Source organism: Conger conger, chromosome 2 (genome assembly GCF_963514075.1).
Source record: "Conger conger chromosome 2, fConCon1.1, whole genome shotgun sequence".
NCBI classification, from domain to species: Eukaryota; Metazoa; Chordata; class Actinopteri; order Anguilliformes; family Congridae; genus Conger; species Conger conger.
The window spans coordinates 55,411,056-55,432,292 of NC_083761.1; the positions used below are offsets into that span (position 1 = coordinate 55,411,056).

Sequence of the window (21,237 nt, forward strand, 5' to 3'; positions counted from 1 at the left end):
AAACACCAGATTTCTTTGCACTTGTTTATTTTACAGTAATAACATGGACATTTTCCATCCAATTACATGAATATAGTTCCTTTCATAAAATTACTTTGTCATTTATTGTCAGTTTAAAATGCATTTTGTAGTAGCTACAGTATAAACTGTGAATGCAATATTAATTAATCAATTTTTTGTTGTGTATATTATTTAAAAAATATAGTTCTCCCAAGACAATATATCATTTTTAAAATTAATTATTACGCACGGTCACATCTGCCAGATACCCTGTCAACAATGGAAATGGTTACATTTACAGTCTTCATAGTAACATAAGAAAACTCCCTGTATTCATCTTCAACTTTCGTCCGCTTTAAAATGTGTAAATAGTTTTGTGAAAAGAGCCTTAAAAATTAAGCAAAACACTTACCCTCTCCGATGTGCTTTTTTTGTTTTATAGTTTCTCAGTGTTATCTGAATTGTGTGTTAAAATCAAAACCCTTCTATTTGGTAAGATACTCATTCCAATTAATGGCTGTTTTAACTTAAAATAAAAATGGAGTTTTAAGGCAGTAAATAATTAATTGGCTCAGAAGTTGACTTTACATCAGTGCATCGACTGTGCTTCCTCAATATTGCTGATATAAAAAGCCCTTGTAATCAAAAGGTCCTTAGTCTTGAAGTATCTCTTTCAGTTACATTCTATTCTCCTGAACACTACAGCATTAAAACAAATATGGCTTTCAATTACACAGAAAAGTTACATCTATTTACAGATTATAGCCCTGTGCTAGTTAAGGTTGCACAATTGGGATGCTGTGCTATGCAGTTTTCAGTTTTGTGTCCCACAGGGTTCCTGCAGATTCTCTTGAACATGCATTTAAGAACAGAGCTGCGCCGAAAACATGCCGGAACGCATTGCCTGTGTTTTTTTGACAGGAGCCATACTCTTCAGTTTCGTTTTAAAACAAATGAAACGTGGAAATGGGAGGTCTCAGCAGCAGCTACAGGAGGACTACAGTGGTCACCCATGCACATCACCTCTATTGCATTGCACTGTTAGATGGATATATGAACCAAGAGTTAATTAGTATAGGCATTAGAGAACGTTTCATTTGCATGAAAATTGCTCCGGCAGCGGCCCTATTTGCAGTGTCCCTATTTATTAAGCCCATAGAAAAATATGTACAGCAATCGCTGCAGCTAAATCTTGCACTATAAACAAGACACAGTACCTTTTCTCTATCCCCTTTGAGGTCAGAAATGTATGCCTTATTTTCTACATTCTCAACATTTAAAAAAACATTGTAGCTCAAATGCAAACTTACAAATACCTGGACTGTTCCTTAGTAACATACGGTTTTCCACTTGAGTTTATCTAGCCCTTCTCGTATGTTTTGTTGATATCTGTAGGAGTATGTATGCATATACAGGTATGTGTCTATCATGTACCAATTCCTATGAAGGTTCCTATGAAGGACCTACGTAAAACCTTCATATAAAATACATAATCCAATTACAGCAATGACAAAGAGTGTCATAGGCTATGCTGTATTTCCATGTGTATCATAAATTGCACTCTGTTTGATATTGATGTAGACAACAGTTTATGACAGTCTATGTTGGGCGGCATGATTTTAGCATGTTTACGCTGTGCTTATGAGGTTGTGTATTTATGAAGGACACTTCACAGATAATGTTCATGAAAATGGTTGGTGGACTTCTGTATGCAGGCATGTGTGTTGGTGTGTGATTGGATATTTTAAATAGTTGTCTGTGCCCTTGTGGCTCATGGTGCAGCTGTCCCAGGACCTGGGGGACTATCTGGAGACGAGGGAGCTGCTCTGTGATTGGCTGGAGGAGGTTGTTCCAGCGCTTAGTTGTGAGAAGCCACTGTGACAGGACTCCAGGCTTGTCATTGAACCCCTGTGTGACACACAAACACTCAGCTCAACCACAAATACTTGCTCTGAATTGTCCTCTACAGTCAAAGTGGTGTGGTATTTGTGACTAATGAGTTTCAAATCTGCTATTGGCTTTCCTAGAAGCCAGTAAGTTGGCTATTGCAAGGACCTTAGCAACAGCTGGAAACCAGAAGATTCCAAATATTCCTCAAAAAGTAAGTTTTGTTTTTAAGGAATTTACAGTGGCAGTAAATATTGGTGTAAATAGTGAATGACATTAATGTCGTAATGAAGATAATCTATTTGATTTTGTCCTAAACAAGAATTATTTTGGAATCTTAACTAATGTATATTTTGTATATTGACTAGTAAATATTTGCTTCAAATTCAATGACTCTGAAACCAATACACAGACATAGAAATAGTAGTACTACTCTAATTAGCAAACACCATCCTGAGTTTGTTGTAATTTTTAGCAAGGAATGGATAAATGGCTGGGATCTGTGTAGGACTAGATGTAGATGGGGTGTGAGTCACTGAGAACCCTACCTGAAGTCCTCGGAGGCCAGCACCTCAGTGTAGTACATGACCTTGCACTTGTGGGAGGAGACCTGCAGTGAGGCCAGCACGTCATCTACCCGGGGGATGGCGGTGCTAGTGCTGGAGATGTGGCCTGCCACCTTCCACTGCAGGATGTACAGGCCGGGCCAGCGGGTGATGTGAGAGCCCTGTGGAGAGCAGACAGATCATATTTACACTCATTTATGATGCCACTCACTGCCATTATCTCTCCAGCACATCCATGTCCATGACTTCATAACCGATGTACATTTAGACTCTCCAAACGCTACCTGATTCACCTAAACCAATATTTATACCTCTGACCCATGTTAGCATACACTCAGTGGCCACTTTAATAGGTATACCGGATCGCTAATGCGAATGGCGTGCTACTCCAGACAGTGAATGGCTGCAAATGAAAATGTAAAGTTTGCAGCCAATGGTGGAGAGATTCAGTTTGTGTTCAACCCAACAGTAGAATAGGCAAAATCGAAGCGACTGGTATGATTGTTGGTGCCAGACACGGTGGTTCTAGCATCTCAGAAATGGTGGCAGTGTAGTGGTGCTGTGGGGAATGTTCTTACCACAGCATACTAAAGCATTGTTGCTGACCATGTGCATCCCTTTATGATCAGTCTACCATTTGTCAAAAGGGATACTTTCAGCCGGATAATGCACCATGTCACAAAGCAGACACAATCCCTAAAGAATGTTTGTATATCTGTGGGCAGAGTGGCGCTATAGAACACAGACCTGGATGCTCTCTCCCTCTCGACACATGAGGGGAGACTCCACCATGCTGTAGTCCACACCCAGCACCCAGCTCTTGTCTATAAGCTGGACATTATTGACACCGGGCGCAGAGGTTGCCGGATCTTTCTTGGCTGTCTGCGGGGACCTTTTGGAGTGGAAGATGTTGAACACCAGGTCTCCTTTCAGGATGTCAAAATCCCATGTAATGACAGAGGAGCCCTCCAGGATCTCAATGACAATCTTAAAGGAACCAAAAGGATTGTTTATCATTACGTTATTCATTTTGAACATTTTCCAGCATTGCATCCCTGTATTGTTACAACATGCAAGTGTTGCGTGGGATTGAATGTTCATATAGGCAGTGACATACAGACACTTGGAATGATTATATTGTGCCAGTATAACTGCTGTGAAGGTCTTTCATGACACAGTATGTGAATTGTGAAGTGCCAGATGGTTTGCATAACTCAACAGTCAATAATAAATTTAGGTGCGATTACGAAGCTCTACATTGCTGCTGCTAGATGTAGCTTATTACCTCATGGGGAGCTCCTTTAAAGACATGAGCTGATTGGTAGATGGTCTCTGTCCACAGTTTGATATGATCAGAATTTTCCAACTCTTCCTCAGTTTGATAGAAGGATTTTGGAACCAGGCCACCCTCTGGGACATTGCACTGAAAAGTACAGTGTAGTCAGCAAGGCCAAACAAGCACATACCTTTCATACACTATTACGCTAAATGCCCTTTGGTTGCTTAACAGGGTGAAAAACAATTAATTGTGCAGGAAAGGTCAATTTCCTGTAGATCAAAACAGCAGTAACCCAAAATGTGAAAAAATATTCCTATATTTATAAATGTGATAAAGTAAAGTAGCTTACCAGACAATCTCCCCCAAGAAAGTCAGGGATAATCTCTTTGTCAATGTAATCTACGAGTCCTCCAACTCCCTGATAATTGTTACCGCTGTAGACGAGGAATTTCTGGCGTGTGTTATCGTTTATAAATGGACTGACCTAGACAGAGACAAGACAGAGGCAGTGTGTTTACTGCCACTGAACTTATTTAGCAATTATTATGCTTTATAATAATTATATAAAATATAATAATTGTATTACACGTACAAGATGTAATAAAAACGCTTTCATAATACGTTCATACTGTACAGTCCTTAAGCATGACAGTTGTACAATTTCAGTTTTTCTGACTCCAGCACATTGGATTTGAAATGAAACAATGATTATGAGTTTCATTTCAAATGAAGTGCAGTCTGTCACCTTTAACTTGAGTGTATTTACATCCATTTTACGTGGAGGAATTACATCCCTTTTTGTACATAGTCCCCTCATTTAAAAATAAAATATATTTGGCTTCTCAGCTGTTTCTGATTAGTTGGGTGTACTCAATCGCTTCCTTAGTACTACCACTGTCCAAATACTTATGGACGGCACTGTATATCTGGATGTTGACATTATAAACAATGCTAAGCAGTAGTGCTAATATGCTAGCATTAGTAACATATTGAACACATAGGCACTGTACCCACCAGTGTCCAGAGCACAGGGAAGACGCGTGGGGCACGCACAATCAACAGCCTGCCCAGAGTCTCGGGGTAATTGGCCTCCACCACCTCAATGATTCTCAGGAGTGCCTTCACCCCTGGCCTCCACAGGTGCCTCATGTTCAAGCCCTCCAGGTCCACCAGGCATGTCCAAGACCTGGTGGGAAAAATATAAGCCTTCAAACTTCTGACTGTATAAATTCAATAACTTTAAACTTGGAATCACATCATCAAGAAAAGAAAGACTTGTTGGGGAATTGGCAAATGAATGGGGTAGGGGGGTGGGAGGTACTGACGTGATGGGTCTTCCAAATATCTTGGTGTTCTCTTCACATCGTTTTTGCCCCTCCTCATTAATAGACAAAACCTACAAAATAAAAAATCAAGGAAGTTCAGTTTGTGGCAGAACTTGGTTGAGCAACATATGTTCACAACAAATACATTTTCCCAAACCTCTCCTCGAGTAGCCCCAGCCAGTCCAGGTATTCCATGTGTATGTGGATTTATCAAGAGCTTTATTAGTTGTATCAGGTGTTCATGAGGTAGACCACATGAAATACCTGGACTGGTTGGGGGTATGTGAGGTGTGAAATTTCCTTAGATTCAATAATAACAAAGAGAGATATTCAGAAGCAGAACAACAGCTGTATTATGACAGCTGAAATGGAACAAACCCAAACACTCAGGAGTTTCTACGTGCCTAATATATGTCTCCTAGTTAAGCATTAGGCTAAAGAAGGGCTATAGTAAAATCATTGTCCCGCTACCTCAACACAAGACGTCATGAGATTAGATAAGCAATTCACTCTAGGAAATGAAAAACATTATGAAGGAAAATTTGTGAAAGTTAAATCAAGCAAGAATTCTCAAATAATTAAAGAAAAACACATTTCCCTCGCAGAGGAGAACCACTGCATTATGACACGATTGTAAATGGTAAATGGCAGGCATTTATATAGCGCCTTTATCGAAAGCGCTGTACAATTGATGCTTCTCCATTCACCCATTCATACACACACTGACACACCGACGGCAATTGGCTGCCATGCGAGGCCCCGACCAGCTCGTCAGGAGCATTTGGGGGTTAGGTGTCTTGCTCAGGGACACTTCGACACAGCCCAGGCAGGGGATCGAACCGGCAACCCTCCGACAGCCAGATGACTGCTCTTACTGCCTGAGCCATATCGCCCCATGATTGTGATCTGGTCTCCTTGTATCTGACCCTCCTGTAAATGGTCTGTGGTGGAGCACCCACGTGTCTGAGCAGGGCCTCCTCTCCCAGAGCCTTGACCAGGCCCTTGGTGTCCATCTGGCCCAGGCGCAGGATGTAGAGCGGCCGCCCATTCCGGTCGTGGAAGTGCCAGCCGCCCGCGTAGTACTCCTCCAGGAAGGCAGGGGGCCTCCATGTCTCCAGGATGTAATCCACCTGGTACTGTTTCCTCCAAGTGAGAGACTGGCACAGCATCTCCCGCGCCTTGTCCATGTTGAAGTCGCGAGCGCGCAGGAAGCGCAAGATGTGCTCATCTTTCGGGATCTGACGAGAGGGGGGAAGAGAGGGGGAGTACAGTACGCAGCTACTCCAAGAGTGGAGGACCGATCCAGAAAACCAATGAGAGAAATCACGGCAAACATTAGTAGCTATGTAAAAAAAAAACACAGGTTTTTATGAATGAATGTCATGTCATGTTGTAAACACTAGCTTGTTTTCAACATGTCGCTTTTATTACTGATAGATGTTTCTGGTCATGCAAGTAAATCAAAGCAAAAGGTCTGGGAAAAAAGTTGTTACTGAGAGGCAGGAAGCTAATGCACAGAAAGTTGTTGGTTATTTTGAAACCGCTAACACCATTCTCATGTGTCTCCATGCAAATCTCCAGCTGCGATTGTACATTGAAAGGCATTCTGCAGGGGACTAGCTATGCCTTTGGTAGAGCCTGATATTGTATCCTTGATTCTGATGTTATGCTAACAGTTTTTATGTAGTGAAATGCTTCTGAATGATAAATTAACTTTATCTGTTCTACAGTGATTTAAAGCTGCAACATTGGCTATAAATAAAGCATGGCAGGACTTGCTTCCAAAAATGAAAAAGTGACTATGAATAAAGCAATTTTTTGGAGATTTCTATGTTTTTATATCTGTAGCAATAGCCTGTGCTTCTTTTAAATGCACCGGGAGAGCTGTGCATTTAAATATCAGGAAGGAGTCCTTCTTTAGGAACTGACAGTCTGGAGTAATGCAGATGTGATGAACAGCTAGCTATGGAAACCAGCTGGCTCAAGCTCTTTGGTGAGTTTGGACTGATTCCAAAGAAGAAACATATCGCTGGCTATTGCTATAGTGAGAACATATAAATATCCTTAGATTTAGCTGTGGAAATAGAATCTGCAAGGAGGTACTTTTTTCACTGAAAGGAAATGAATTACCTACCGCTTAACTACACTCATTGTGCCCCCTCTAGACAGTAAAAAATAGCTGTGTCCACTGCAATCACAACCAATGTTATCCTCTTTCTTTTGTCCAGTAAAAGTATAACCATTTGTACATTTTCATTACTCTCTGCATATCCAATTTTGCTGTAACACTGGGCTCCAGCTTATACACATTTAGTAATTATGGAAATCATCAGAATAGTGGTAAAATGCAAATGTTCTGTCCGTTACTGCCTCTCAATTCTGTTACAGCTTAAGACGATATCCCACAATTTATAAATACTCCCTAAAAGCATAGTTATTATTGTGCTGCCATGTTGTCATATAAGAAGTTAAAACCCTGCCTTATGGTTCTGCTATGACTAGCAATTACATAATGATGCAATATTAAGAGGCAAGAATAATACAACTTCAGGTAAAAGATGCCAAACTTATATTAACCCTGAGTCACTTTGTGATTATGAAAATTAGGAGCAACAGACATTTTACGTGTTATATCTTTGCCTGCACCGATTATACACACATGGTAAGCCCTAGTCCTGGTTATTTGTCTACTGGGGGTTCCTCCTCAGATCTATACAGGTTATCCACATGTCTCACGCAGCATGCATTACTTTTTACCTTCTCTGCTTTCCATTCACCAGCTTCTGACTACAGAAAAGAGAAATTATTTTCATGGAGTTAAGCCACTAATACTAATACAACTCCTATTGCCTGAAAAGGCAAATAAATAACATTCTTTAGTTCAGTCACTTGCTCTGAACTTTCACACGTTGAAGTTGGTTATCAGGGTATTAGTCCATGCATATGGATAGGACAGCTCACTTCAGGGTGTTTTTAAAGCTGTGTTAAGCATCCCTGGGTATGACAAGGATTCAACATTTAATTGAACAAAATAATGGTTAGAGGGAAACTTACATATTTAAATGCAACCAAATGTGCACTTATTGTAAGTTGCTGTTAGCACTAAATGCATAATGTGGAGTGATGATTAAAGCGTACACATTATCTATGCCCACACAAAGGCACATTGTTTGTTGTTGTCACACACAGAATGCACCTTATAATGGCAGTGGGCACTTTAGACAAGTCACATATGTACATTTCTAATATGTGTACTGAAAAGCAAATTTAAGTTCTGACAAAAAGGGTAAACTTGTGAAGATGCGCTTCAATTCAGACTTGAAACTTGAAGGACATACCTTTCCCTTGTGTGTCTCCTGTAGCCACTGCCTCAATTGAATCAGACAGCTCTCCTGCATTGGTGTCAGTTGTCCAAGGTAGCGTTCAATGTAATCAGCATCTAGCTTGTCTGCTAAAAGATCGCAATAACACACTACAGTCACTTATCTGTTCAAATCAAATCATGTCCCTCACCTTTGTACAGTCATGTGAGTCACAATAGTAACACTCTGTTTGGAAGACACCCAAATTTTTTTTCTGGGCGATACAGTGCTGCTCATTTGTGAGGTACTGTACCTTTCTGTCACTGTGACCTTCTGATAACGTACGACAGGATCAGATTATGGCCAAAATGTGGGGGTCACAGCGAGCTAAAGGCAACTCACAAACTGTCTCCACTGTAAGTGTGCACTTTCGTTTTCACACACCCTCACCAGACAGTGAACTTTGAACGTTGGAATGGAGTGTGATATTTTGCTGTAATGCACACTTGTCCAGTAGTATATTGATTTGTTTGGCTGGGTGTAGGGAAACAGGGTTTCTGTTACACTGATCTTATAGCACGAGATCAGTGTGGGGAAACAGGGTTTCTGTTACACTGATCGTATAGCATGAGATACAGGATCTCAAAGGGCTTCTGATTGGAAAGCAAGTGGAACAGTTACAGTAAACACAGTTAAACACTGCAGGTTTTCAATTTCACTCCAGTGTCTCACGTTCACATCAAAGTTAAAGTGGCCGTACCCTTATTCCTATTACTACTGGTGTTACTCTTGATATTAACACTACGGCAGTGTTTGCCACCCTGGCAAAGTCTCTGCATTCTGCCCTCTGAAGTTAAAACCATTGTTTCAGTATATCTGTACTTAGAGAAAGCCGTTCCTATCTGCCTAAAAAATAGAAGCACTGAGCTTACATAACTTGAGAATGTAGTACAGCTCCCATCATCCCCTGGCTGTCAGCAGTAGCAGCTGTCAACGGCTCTGGGGTCAATGTCAGTGAGAGGCCTGACGACCAGTTATTCCACAAGACCATGTAGCATGGGACTGCCCACTGACCAATGAGATTGTCCCAACAGTATTCCTTGTTTTGGTTCTGTTTTGGTTCTGAACTGCAACTGTAATAATCATCAGTTAATAATAATTACTGGGATAACTTTTAACCAAATTTAATCGCAAAGCAATTTCCCGTGTTATTGCCACCATGCTGATGAGCCTGTCGTACAGTATGCTGACTGAATCACACACTCCTACTGAGTTAGCCATGCTTGCTTCCCTGTGTATAATGAAAATAATATAGGATGGGAGACTAATGAAATAAGGATTGAGTGCAGCTTCATATCAGATTAACCAGGGTCCCAAACTGGACATACAATGCAGTTCATAAGTATTTGGACAGTGATAACTTTTTTTGTTTTTTGTTCAGTACTGACTGTCAGCTTTAATTTGAGGATATTTAGATCCAGATTGGGTGCTGGAATTATAGCTCTTCTTATAGAATCACCTATTTTAGGGGACCAAAAATAATTGGACAAAAAAAGCATAATCGTAAATAAAGAAATCTTAAGTATTTAATCTATCCTACTTCTTGTTCTTCAGTGGAGGCAGATGAATGGAGGAACTGTAATGTAATCTAATGGGAGAAACTGCAGGCTTACACAATCCTGTTTAAATCTGAAATTATATTCTACAGGTGATGTATGCACTGTAATACTTATTGTCTGCTGCAAATTTGTGTTACTGTAATGTCGGTGCCCTTTAACAAAAAAGTAGGACAAAGTTGAATGTAAGTCTCAGCAGAAATGTTGCAGTGGTGCTCATGGGCGATGTGTGCCCTGTCCCCTGTTGAAAAAAACAGCTGGTAGCCGGTGGGCCACTTCAGACCAGCTCCCTGCTCGATGTGGTTCAGCCGGTTTACCAGTTCAGACCAGCTCCCTGCTCGACGTGGTTCAGCCGGTTTACCAGTTCAGACCATCTCCCAGCTTGTCATGTTTAGACCAGCTCAAGTTATGTTTTGAGACAGTTGGTAACTACCAGCAGACAAGCTACCAGGACTAGCTGGTTGACCAGCACATACCCACCTAGATGAGCTTTATGACCGTCTTGGCCATGCTGGTTGACCAGCTTATTACCAGTCAGACTCACTTTTGACCAGCTTGACCAGCTCAATTCTCCAGCTGGTCAAGCTGGCATGGCAGGACTCAGCAGGGTGCTCTGTGCATTTCATGGCTCCATCGCTGTCGGCGTGGCTCACCGTCTGGCGTGGTGGGCTCTGCAGCGCCGCTAAGGTTGTTAGGGTCTTTGGTGCTGCTCTGAGAGAGGCAGTCCAGGTCCAGCCTGGGGGTGCAGGGCCGGGCTACGGGTTTCACCAGGGCTCGCTTCTCCGGGGGGACCCAGCGCGGGATGTCCGTGATACCCTCTGCTATCAGCTCGTTCAGGTAATACTCGATCACCTCTTTGCCCTGAAAGAAGAAAACACAGCAAGGAGAGGTGACATTCAACATGATGCGAGTTTGCCTGTGGTATTATATGTTATTGAAAAGTGAAAAAATAAACCTTCACAAAGTGACAAGGCTAAATGTGAAGAGAGGCTTACAATAATACTCCAATCTGTGGAACATTGGTAATTAGTGATTAGCAGTTACGGCCTTTAAAAAGGCGGTAACGTCAAGGCCAGTTCATCACGACGGTCAATTTGGTTTATACTCCCGGCGAGTATTTGCATTTATATTTTTCGCTTAGGACAACAACCACTGTCTACGTCGAGTGACAAGAGAACGTTCATGAAAGTTCTGCAATTTCGGTCAAGTCACACTCTGTCTCTGGACCATAAACTGGCCTTAAGGGTTTCTATATCTTTTGGTCATGCCCTGCTCCCCTGGCCTGCCCCACTGCAGAGGAATCGGCAGTAGAAAGTGATTAAATGAGCGGGGCGGCTGGCCCGCTGCCATTGCGCGTTTTGCACAATTAAAACTGTCAGCTGAATAATGGGAAGGTCTGCAGTCCGTTTCACCTGCACTGACCTACTCATATTGTAGCAGAATGCTCGAGTTGTCAAAAATATTTATTAGAAACAGGGTAGCAGTCTGTCTAACATCTCTCCTTTACTAATGGTCCTGTCACATTCTGAGAGCGGTGCTGCTGCGGTCCTTGAACTAGATGCTCAAGGCTAGAGCCCCAGAGCACCTTTTATAGGCTATACTCCATGCTCCTTATTGGTTCACCGTGCCCCTCCTGCCAATAATAAAACGGTTCAAAATGCTTGTCTCTTCATTTTCTTTAATATAATGTATTATGCCACTGAAATAGAATAGGGCAGGAGGTTAATCAAGCGTTTGCAGCGGAGGGAGGGAGGGAGTGCAGACAAGTGCACCGATGGCCCACATATTCCCCCTCCTGCTGCACTGGGTCAGCAGCATGCCCTCTTAGGACGGGAGAGAAGAGTAGGCGTGACGCACAGGGCACAGATGAGAGCTCTGTGCAGTCCCCGTGCAGGTGGGGACTGTGGTCTCTCAGCCCTTCTTTTACGCAAACACACGCAGGAACAAACATGCAGGAGGAACATCCTGTACTTGCCACACTGGGGCTTACTCTATCCAGCTATTCTGTAAAAAACAAAACAGCGGCTTAGAAATCATAAAATACCCTGCTGAAAAAACTGCTCAAGCTAGGATTTAAACAGCTGGTAGCAGTTGAGACCAACTCCCAGCTCGACATGGTTTAGGTGGTTGACCAGTTCACACCAGGTCCGAGCTCAACCAGCTCAAGCTACGTTTTTAAACAGCTGGTAGCAGGTTGACCAGACCAGCTACCAGCACTGATTGACCAGCTCATACCCAGCTAGACCAGCTTATGACCAGCTTGACCTGCTCAATTTTCAAGTTAAAGCTTTAAAAGTTAAAGCTTTGGGGTTAAAGCTTTGATAGTGTAGTACGCAATAGCGGCTCAAGAACAAAGTGGGCTCTGAGCATGTTGGTGTAGCTGAGAGGCTCTGTTTCACCTCTCAATAGCAGACACTTTTGGGTACAGCAGGGTGTCTCACACGCTATCAAAGCACGGCTGTGACACGGGTCTGGTGAATCAGGAGCGTCCTGGCTCAGGAACACAACAATGCCGAGACCACAGCAGATCAAAGCACAGCCAGCAGGGTCAGAGGCAAAGCCTGGTGACTCTACACTTACAAAGCAATGGAAAGCACTATGGCCTGTACAGGATACGCTTACATTCTCCTTACTGACCTCTAGAGATTTGTCTTCACAGAAAACCAGTATTTAGAAAATTGGATTAAGCTTTCTCAATTAATCATAGTCTTAATTAATAGTGTTCTCCCTCCCTATGATTTTTATGTTCAAACATTTTGTAGACTGTCTGTAGACATACTGACCTTTCAACCAAAAAATATTTTGTATGCCGTTTCAAATATTTTACAATATTTTGTCTAGCCTAATGAGCCAGGCACAGTGTTTCACAATAAGTCTGCTACAGTAATATTTAGAAAAATGGCAGTGCGCAACTTGTTGGCCACAAAGGCCTCTGGTGTGCCAGAGATTTTTTCATCTTCACTAAATGACTGGTGTACAGTATGTGACAGATGCGCTTTTTGCATTCAAATGCTTCATTTTATCTTCTAAAATAGACAATAAAAAACATCAACAAGAGAGCATTTTCTGGCCAATCATGTTGGCAACATGCATACCGTGAGCCACGATTGGTAAATCAAACCTGTGCAAGGGTAGACGCAAATAACTCCTCAGAGATGTCCATATTGTTTTCTTTAACAAGAAACATGCACGGCTAGCGGATACGCAGACAGTAAACACGGATGAACATTCAGGAGGTGAGACACAACTGAGACAGCTTCCTGGGTGCTCTATATGCCATCCAATGAAAACACTGCAGTTGCTATCCTTTGTTTAAAACAAATGAAATCAGACAGTAAGCCACGTTCTTGCCATCTGAGAATGAGACAAGGTGTTTAATACTGCGAAATAACTGGATTGTTACCCGCTTGATATTGGCAGTGTATTGTTTCATTGCAATCTTCTCCACCGTGTTTTCAAAACCAAAGAAGGATTTGATATCCAGGGAGGCAGACTGCTCAAAACACGTCCAATCTTCATTCTCTGGATGAACCTGTAAATACAGCAAGCATACAGAATTGTCTCAGAGACCACTGTAATGCAGAACAGAAAATTCTCATCATATCTAGACATATACATCCATCCATCCATCCATTATCTGAACCCGCTTATCCTGATCAGGGTCGCAGGGGGGCTGGAGCCTATCCCAGCATACATTGGGCGAAAGGCAGGAATACACCCTGGACAGGTCGCCAGTCTATCTCAGGGCACACACACCATTCACTCACACACTCATACCTACGGGCAATTTAGACTCTCCAATCAGCCTAACGTGCATGTCTTTGGACTGTGGGAGGAAACCGGAGTACCCGGAGGAAACCCACGCAGACACGGGGAGAACATGCAAACTCCGCACAGAGAGGCCCCGGCCGACGGGGATTCGAACCCAGGACCTCCTTGCTGTGAGGCGGCAGTGCTACCCACTGCACCATCCGTGCCGCCGCTAGACATATACAGTATATACAAAATGTCGACACCACTGACCAGCACTAATGAGGAACAGCTTCAATTGACTCTTCAAAAATCATTGAAACAGTGCCTCTGCCACCGCCTCCCATCCCCCAATATTCATAATACATATTGTACAAAACTCATAATGTACATCTACGGTAAATGTGTGACAGATACATTAAAAAAGTGATCCCACTTTTAACTTGCTTGTGCATGGTGAGAGACTGAAAGAAGTGTTAGGCGATAGTGGCCTGCAGGTCTACATAAGGCAACAGCTGGGCAGTCTGGAATAGTGAGGCAGACATGAGGCCATCTACTTCTCGAAGGCATGTCATTTATCAAAGTCAGATGCGCACACACTTTACATAAGACTGCCGTCCTCGCATCTGCCTACAAAATTACAGCCACGACTGCTCTCTTTGCTGGATGTGGTGTTCCACTTGTCAGACAAATGGAAACCGCAACAACAGCAGGGGAGGGAGGTGTCATTTATATAATCTGTGTGCTGGTCATGGGTCTCTCATTACCTAATTGCATGCTGTCAAATTTCTGGGTACTTGCAGTGTGCAGTGAGAGAATCCCCCTGGAGTGAGGGCAAAACACTGCTATTTTTAAAATCAACAACGTTGACAGAGAAGTGAGGTGCTTTAGCGATTGACTAGAGACAGCATACGGTTGATACCTGCTCAGTGTTCTGCTTTTCACATAGGATTAATTTAGTTATGTTTAGTATTAGACTATTTTGTACTAGTCTTATGAAAGTGTCAATATCTCAAAAACAATTTACTGCACAAACATGGTTGAAAACTTAAATCAAAGAAGAGGCTTGTACCATTCAGAAATCTGAGACAGAACTAATTTACCTTCTACAAGAAACTTACAATGTTTTACATTATTTTGGTACTGAAATTGCCTAGCAATGCATTGACGCAAAAACAAGAAGTAGCTCAAGACGACATTTGCTTGAGTATAGTCGCAGCACATATATAGTTTTCTTGAAAATGGCTGAACGGATTACGAATGAACTTCAAAGTTAGTCAGAAAACAGTCGTAGGTCTATAACCAGGTGGCATATTTGGGTCCATAAATATATCAAATAATATGCAAAACAAACTTATAAGTGAGCAAAAAAACATGTTTAACATGTTTATTCATGTAACTTCTGAATTGCATATATTTTTTCTTATATTGGAACATGACTTTTTGACTTAGTAGTAATAATAAGTAGTAATTTGGGATGTTGACGACTCAGCCACAAGGGGGCAAAGTTGATAGGGTTAATCTAATAACGAAACATTTTTCAACAGGATGCTCTCTGTCTGCGTAGTTTTAAGTCAACCTATTTTTCAACTGTTTTTATTTATTTTTTCGCAATAAATACTCCCTACTGCTGAAACAGCGTTTATGTCAGGCCATTAATCTTTTAACAAAACAGGGATTTTTGGAAAAATGTACTATTGTGTAATAGAGCGTGACACATTCTTATTGCACTGTCCCAGAAACACGCATTTGGGATGCAGTTTACTAAAAGTTACTAATTTGTTGGAGCAGGTGAATTTTTACACATCAGACACCAACAACAGGATCAGAACTGTCACAAATGTCTTTAGAAAAGGCAGGCAGGCAATTGATTGATTTGATTAAGAACACTATTGCATCTGCTTCCCAATTTGCAACAGAAAATGAGACGATTACCACACCTCTGTGGTCTCCTTAGTCTTTAGTCAGCATCCTTTTTCATTAGGACTGCATTGCTGCAGCTGTGTTGTAAGCCTTCAAACTCAACCCGCACACACCCCTACACATTAAAACAGTGCAAAAGAGCAGCAAAGAATCCGACCAATATAAAACCTTAGTTTTCACATGGCCTAATTAATTGGTAAATATTGTCTGAAGCCAATTCCATGACATTATAATACTGTATTTTGATGTTGGCATAACTGAAAAAACAGACAACAGAAATTGTATGGGCAAAAGCTATTAAAGAAGCTTTGCATGTGTACATGGGTACACAAAACACTGAAACACTGTATACATTGAACAAAACTGCGTACATTATCAGTGTATCAAACTCTAGAAGTGGCTCTGGGGTTGAGAAGCCGGGGAAGGCAGTCACTGAGCTTGTGTACAGACACAGTCGCTACAGACATACTCACGCTGTAGCTGCAAGTCTCGATGACCGTCACCCTGCTGGCGAAGGTCTCGTTGTGGGCCTCGATGAGCAGTGTCCGGTCCTTCCAGTCGAGGGTATTCTTCTGGATGAAGTAAACATATTCTACTCCTGCAATCTGTGAAGGGAGATGGTTTAGTGGACAGTTTTTTTGCAGTCTCATGCTACAGACTGAACTATTGTTGCCACTGAAATTAATCAATAAACTTGAGTAACAAAAATGTTTTTATTTATTATCAGTAATGGTGGTGTTACCCACTTCCCATAAACTATTCTCAATTTAATGCCATGTATATTCATATCAGTAAAAATATGTTAAAATGTGTATATTACCAACTACATAATGTATAGGTATGTTTGGTAGCATCATTCCAAAGTAATCCGTGAGATTATGAAAACATTTACTAATATGATGAATATAGAAAGTCATGGATCCTGAATGACTGGTAATGTCTACAAAAAGTAATGATAATCTTAAAGTAATGAAAATCTTAGTAATGATTCAACATTGCAAACAGCCATGTAATAACTTTTTTTCAAGTATAACTTCTTTATATTTAAAGCTATGGTTTCTTCCACATTAAGGCCCGAGGCATCAACCTCTTGCTTCGCTAAATGCCATTGCGTGAACATCACCAAGCCTGTAGCCTAGTGGTTAAAGTACGGGACCTGGAGGGTTGGTGGTTCAAGCCCCTGGTGTAGCCACGATAAGATCCGGTGTAGCCACAGCTGTTGGGCCCTAGAGCCAAGCCCTTAACCCCGCTTCAGGGTGGCTAGTTCCCTGCTAAGTATAATCAACTAAATCGCTTTGCATAAAAGCATCAACTAAATAACAAATTATTTTATAATTTTATCACCTTTTGATCATCCCTCCCCGGGCAAGAGCCGCAATCGACCTCTGAGTGTCAAAGCACGTGCGGTTCTGAGCTCTTGGGACAGCGTGGGTCCCCCCTCACCTTTTTAAGGAGTCTCGGCGCGTCCACATTGAGCTTGCAGCTGCGCTCGATGACGTGCAGGGACCCGTCTTCAGTGGTGACATCGCTGAGCACCTCGCTGCCCAGGAAGACGGGGATCTGGGGGCAGGTGGGGAAGCGTTTCTCATACGCCTGAGGGAGAGAGAGGGAGGTCAGGCACCCATCAAACATTCATCAGCGGCCTGCAACGCAACCAGCACTATGTGCAACCTTCCACGCGACTGCATTTCCGTCTGGAGCCGTGAAGCACAGACCATTTTCAGTCTCTGTGACATGACCGGGCCCCCATGTAATATGCTTCTTAATATAAATATATGTTTGATATAGCTCATACGCCGTCTGTTGTATCGGACGGCAAAATGAACACTCTCTTCTCTTTTGCTGCTTAAATATCCATCCATCCATCCATCCATTATCTGAACCCGCTTATCCTGATCAGGGTCGCAGGGGGGCTGGAGCCTATCCCAGCATACATTGGGCGAAAGGCAGGAATACACCCTGGACAGGTCGCCAGTCTATTGCAGGGCACACACACCATTCACTCACACACTCACACACTCACACACTCATACCTACGGGCAGTTTAGACTCTCCAATCGGCCTAACCTGCATGTCTTTGGACTGTGGGAGGAAACCGGAGTACCCGGAGGAAACCCACGCAGACACGGGGAGAACATGCAAACTCCGCACAGAGAGGCCCCGGCCGACGGGGATTCGAACCCAGGACCTCCTTGCTGTGAGGCGGCAGTGCTACCCACTGCACCATCCGTGCCGCCGCTGCTTAAATATCTACAGTACATATTCCTTTTAAGGACTAAATGGAAACTCAAATTTCATGTAACCAATTGTGCATATAATACCCAAAGCATCTAAAATTCAAAGGGAGATATTTTGGATGCTAAAACACTTTGGTTGTTTCAAGTCATGGGAGAGAGCAAAGGACCAAATGTAAGTGCATGGGAAAACCTATTTTAAATATAATTTATGAGCATTCACCAAGAAAAGACTTGTTAATATTTCACATTGTGTAGTACTGGTTATTGGGTTTGACTTCTGCCATGCTATTTTGGGAGCAGCATGTTTCCTACACAATGGCTCATTTGCAGTTTTGCGTCATGGGTCCGTTACGGTCTGCAGCTATAGTGACTTGAGCAAGGACACCTGATAACCAGCCACACTCTGCTGCATCGCAGATCACTTTCCACCCGTCAGCGAAAACGTCTGACATTTTCAGCTTTCTTAGTTATGCAATATGTGCACAACTGTATTCTTCCATTCCACATATCAGCCTGTAGCAGGCCATCTTGTTCTGACAAAGACTAATTACATGAGGCATTTATTTCAGCCAATTGAAGAAGTGGCTTTAGCGGCATTGCAGATATACAGTACCTCTTCAATTGTCTCATGCGAGTATATGAAAAACTACAAAGCACAACTTCAAGGTCAGGTATTCTAGTCTGCCCTTGTATGACATCACTTCCTCTTACAGCGAGCGGCTCGCGCTGGTGGGGATGCAGTGCCTCAGTTCATCGCTTCCACGCCTGCTCTTGCTTTTTGATAGATCTGGGTCACAGAGAAGCTAAAGGAGAGGGGATTTACAGCGGGTATGCTCCCTTTGTTTGTGATGGCGGCCATTTTCCCGCAACAGGAACGTCTCCTCTCCCAGGAACCAGAAGCGTGTTGTGCTGGGAAATGAGGTGCCGAGAAGCTCATTAAAAGCCGCGAGAGAAAGAATTGGCCTCGATGCGGCCGTCTCTATGGCAACCGCGGCGTTAACGCAGCCTGGGTGGTTAAACTCGGAGGGGAGGTTTTTCGAGATTGCAGGGCGCTGAGAGACGGGCAGCAGAAGGCCCTCTCTCCTCTAATTTACAGCCCCCACACCACTGCTCAGCGCAGCCGTAAACGTCGGGTGCACCCGGGGAAGACATGACCACCGCGTTTTTTGGCGGCGACGCCCACTTTATCCGTGCTGCGGCAACGAGGGCCTCCTACACCAATCGGATGGCTGTGATCGATGTGTCAGCCGCCTGAAAAACTGCAGTGCGCAGACAAAGCGACCCTCTCCCCGCGCCAAAACCCCTCCCCCTCCCGCTGTGTCGCCATGCCCACCCACTCCCTCCAGGAAGGTGAACTGTGACCCAGAGGGGAGCTTGCGCTAAATCTCTCCAGAGAGAGCAGGCTCTGTGGCACAGGCTCACACAAACTGCACCGCTGTGTTTGGAGAACTACCTGACATTATGTGATGGAGGGAAGGCACACATCTTTCCCCAGTGTGATTTTACTCAGCTCAGAAAAACCCAGGCCAATCTCCCTCACAGACAGATATGCCCTAAATCTACAGAGTGTCTGCTAAACCTGTGGCGAGGTAAATGCCCCAGCTGCTGCCAGTCACACAATGCTCTCAGTGTGAGAACCTAAATCCTGACAGGGATGGGAACATGAACCGCAAAGTGCTGGGATGCTTTTGATAGCTGGAACGTGTCTACGGCTTGCATTAATGCCACCGCCTGACAGATTTCACACAGAGGAGGAATTATTTTAAAAAACAACGCTGTGCCCTCCGTCCCACATGCGGCTTCAATTAGGAAAGATGATACATGTAACTCCTGAAAATGATACAGCTGACATCACTGTAGGCTGGGTGGAGCTCACCAAAGCACCAAGGAGAGCACTGGAGCCTGAAAACAGCTCTCTTCAGATGTTGTGTGCTGACTGTCAGTCTCCTGGATGCAGGAGAAACTACATTTCACACATTTCCTGACAAGGTTCACACTATCTTAAATCTTCCCCTATTTTAAGTACTGTAGCTGAATTAAGATTTTTTGAATGCCATTCCTGAAAAATGTGGGTGGAAATCTATAATTTCATGCTGTGCATTCTGTAATGCATATAATGTATATATACTCTATGTGACCTACTCTATCATAATCAGTCTTAAATCGTGACGGCCTTTTCTGGCTGTTTTATCATGGTTTGGTGACACTGAAAATGCAACTCCCTGCTACAGTATGGAACACATTTGTTGGCTAAATGGCTTTAAGTCATCAAGGGTCCAAGGTATCAAATGAGCATCAAACCACCATGCTGTGCCAGATATTCAGAGGATACAAATACAAAAAGAATTGTTTCTCCTGACTATATTTCTTTCCAATCAGTTCATCAAGAAAATTAGTCAGGAGAATACTAAACATGATTACCTTTATTAATATAACATTGCTGTATCCCAAACATTATGGTGCCCTGAAATGGGGGGGGGGGGGGGGGGGAGCACATGTGGATAAAGTGACAATGTGCACTTTATTCACATGTGATTTTTTAATTACAAATAAAACAAATATAGCAAATAAATAAATGATGGGTCTTTGTCCCAAACATTATAGAGGCCAATGTATATTAACTATAAGCACCCCTTGTGGTATAAATAAAGTAATGTTGCATGCATTGCATATTATGTATATTGTTTAAAATGTGTATGGAAGACTTCCACTGCATATCCCGAGTTCCAAAATACTGCATGAGAAACAGTCTCCTTTGCCTACGCATTACACTGATTGAGTGTTTAGAGTGTATTAGTGATAAAGCCAAGTCAGTATGTTTTATCTTCCAGTTTCATTGTAGTCATGCATTTAGATTTGAAGTATATCTACAAACGTGCTTTAGTCTTTATCTCATCAGATACCTCCCAGAAAAGAAAATGCAGGGAAACCCATGAGATTTCACACTCAATTACTGAGCTATATATATATATATATATATATATATATATATATATATATATATACTTCCGTCTACAGATAAAGCATTGTTAAGAGAAAGACAGATGTTAAGGCTGTGTAAAGTGAATGAAACAGTTCCTCAACAGAGGTGAATACAAGTACTTCACATCACAAATGTATCAATACACATGAAACAGGCAACTTCAAACATCAGCTTTGATCCATTTGTAAAAGATGGTACTGACTGATTTTGCCCTGTATTTCTAATGATGTGACCCCATGGGATTTCATCAGTTACAGAAATAATCAAACCAACCTGTCTGGCACCAACAATCATGCCCCATGTCATGTCAAAATCACTGAGATCACATTTTCCCCTATTCTGATGGTTGATCTGAACATTAACTGAAGC

At 42.6% G+C, this 21,237-nt stretch overlaps 1 protein-coding gene across 2 annotated transcripts in view; it reads right to left on the bottom strand.

Annotated features, from left to right (window-relative positions):
• Window positions 1-10: 10 nt before the first annotated feature.
• LOC133116683 (SEC14-like protein 5) overlaps window positions 11-21,237 on the bottom strand; it is a 32,479-nt gene continuing 11,252 nt past the window's right edge. Inside the window, exons 3-16 of one of the 2 annotated variants that reach the window (XM_061226534.1) lie at window positions 17,092-17,241; window positions 16,122-16,253; window positions 13,379-13,507; window positions 10,629-10,836; window positions 8,396-8,508; window positions 7,815-7,844; window positions 6,017-6,295; window positions 5,058-5,128; window positions 4,747-4,918; window positions 4,082-4,216; window positions 3,739-3,876; window positions 3,201-3,440; window positions 2,436-2,614; window positions 11-1,908 (exon numbers count right to left, since the gene is read on the bottom strand). In XM_061226534.1, coding sequence (XP_061082518.1) covers window positions 1,803-1,908; window positions 2,436-2,614; window positions 3,201-3,440; window positions 3,739-3,876; window positions 4,082-4,216; window positions 4,747-4,918; window positions 5,058-5,128; window positions 6,017-6,295; window positions 7,815-7,844; window positions 8,396-8,508; window positions 10,629-10,836; window positions 13,379-13,507; window positions 16,122-16,253; window positions 17,092-17,241 — 2,082 coding nt within the window. In that variant the 3' untranslated portion in view covers window positions 11-1,802. The remainder of the gene's footprint in view (window positions 1,909-2,435; window positions 2,615-3,200; window positions 3,441-3,738; window positions 3,877-4,081; window positions 4,217-4,746; window positions 4,919-5,057; window positions 5,129-6,016; window positions 6,296-7,814; window positions 7,845-8,395; window positions 8,509-10,628; window positions 10,837-13,378; window positions 13,508-16,121; window positions 16,254-17,091; window positions 17,242-21,237) is intronic. The other variant, XM_061226542.1, reaches the window with a different exon arrangement.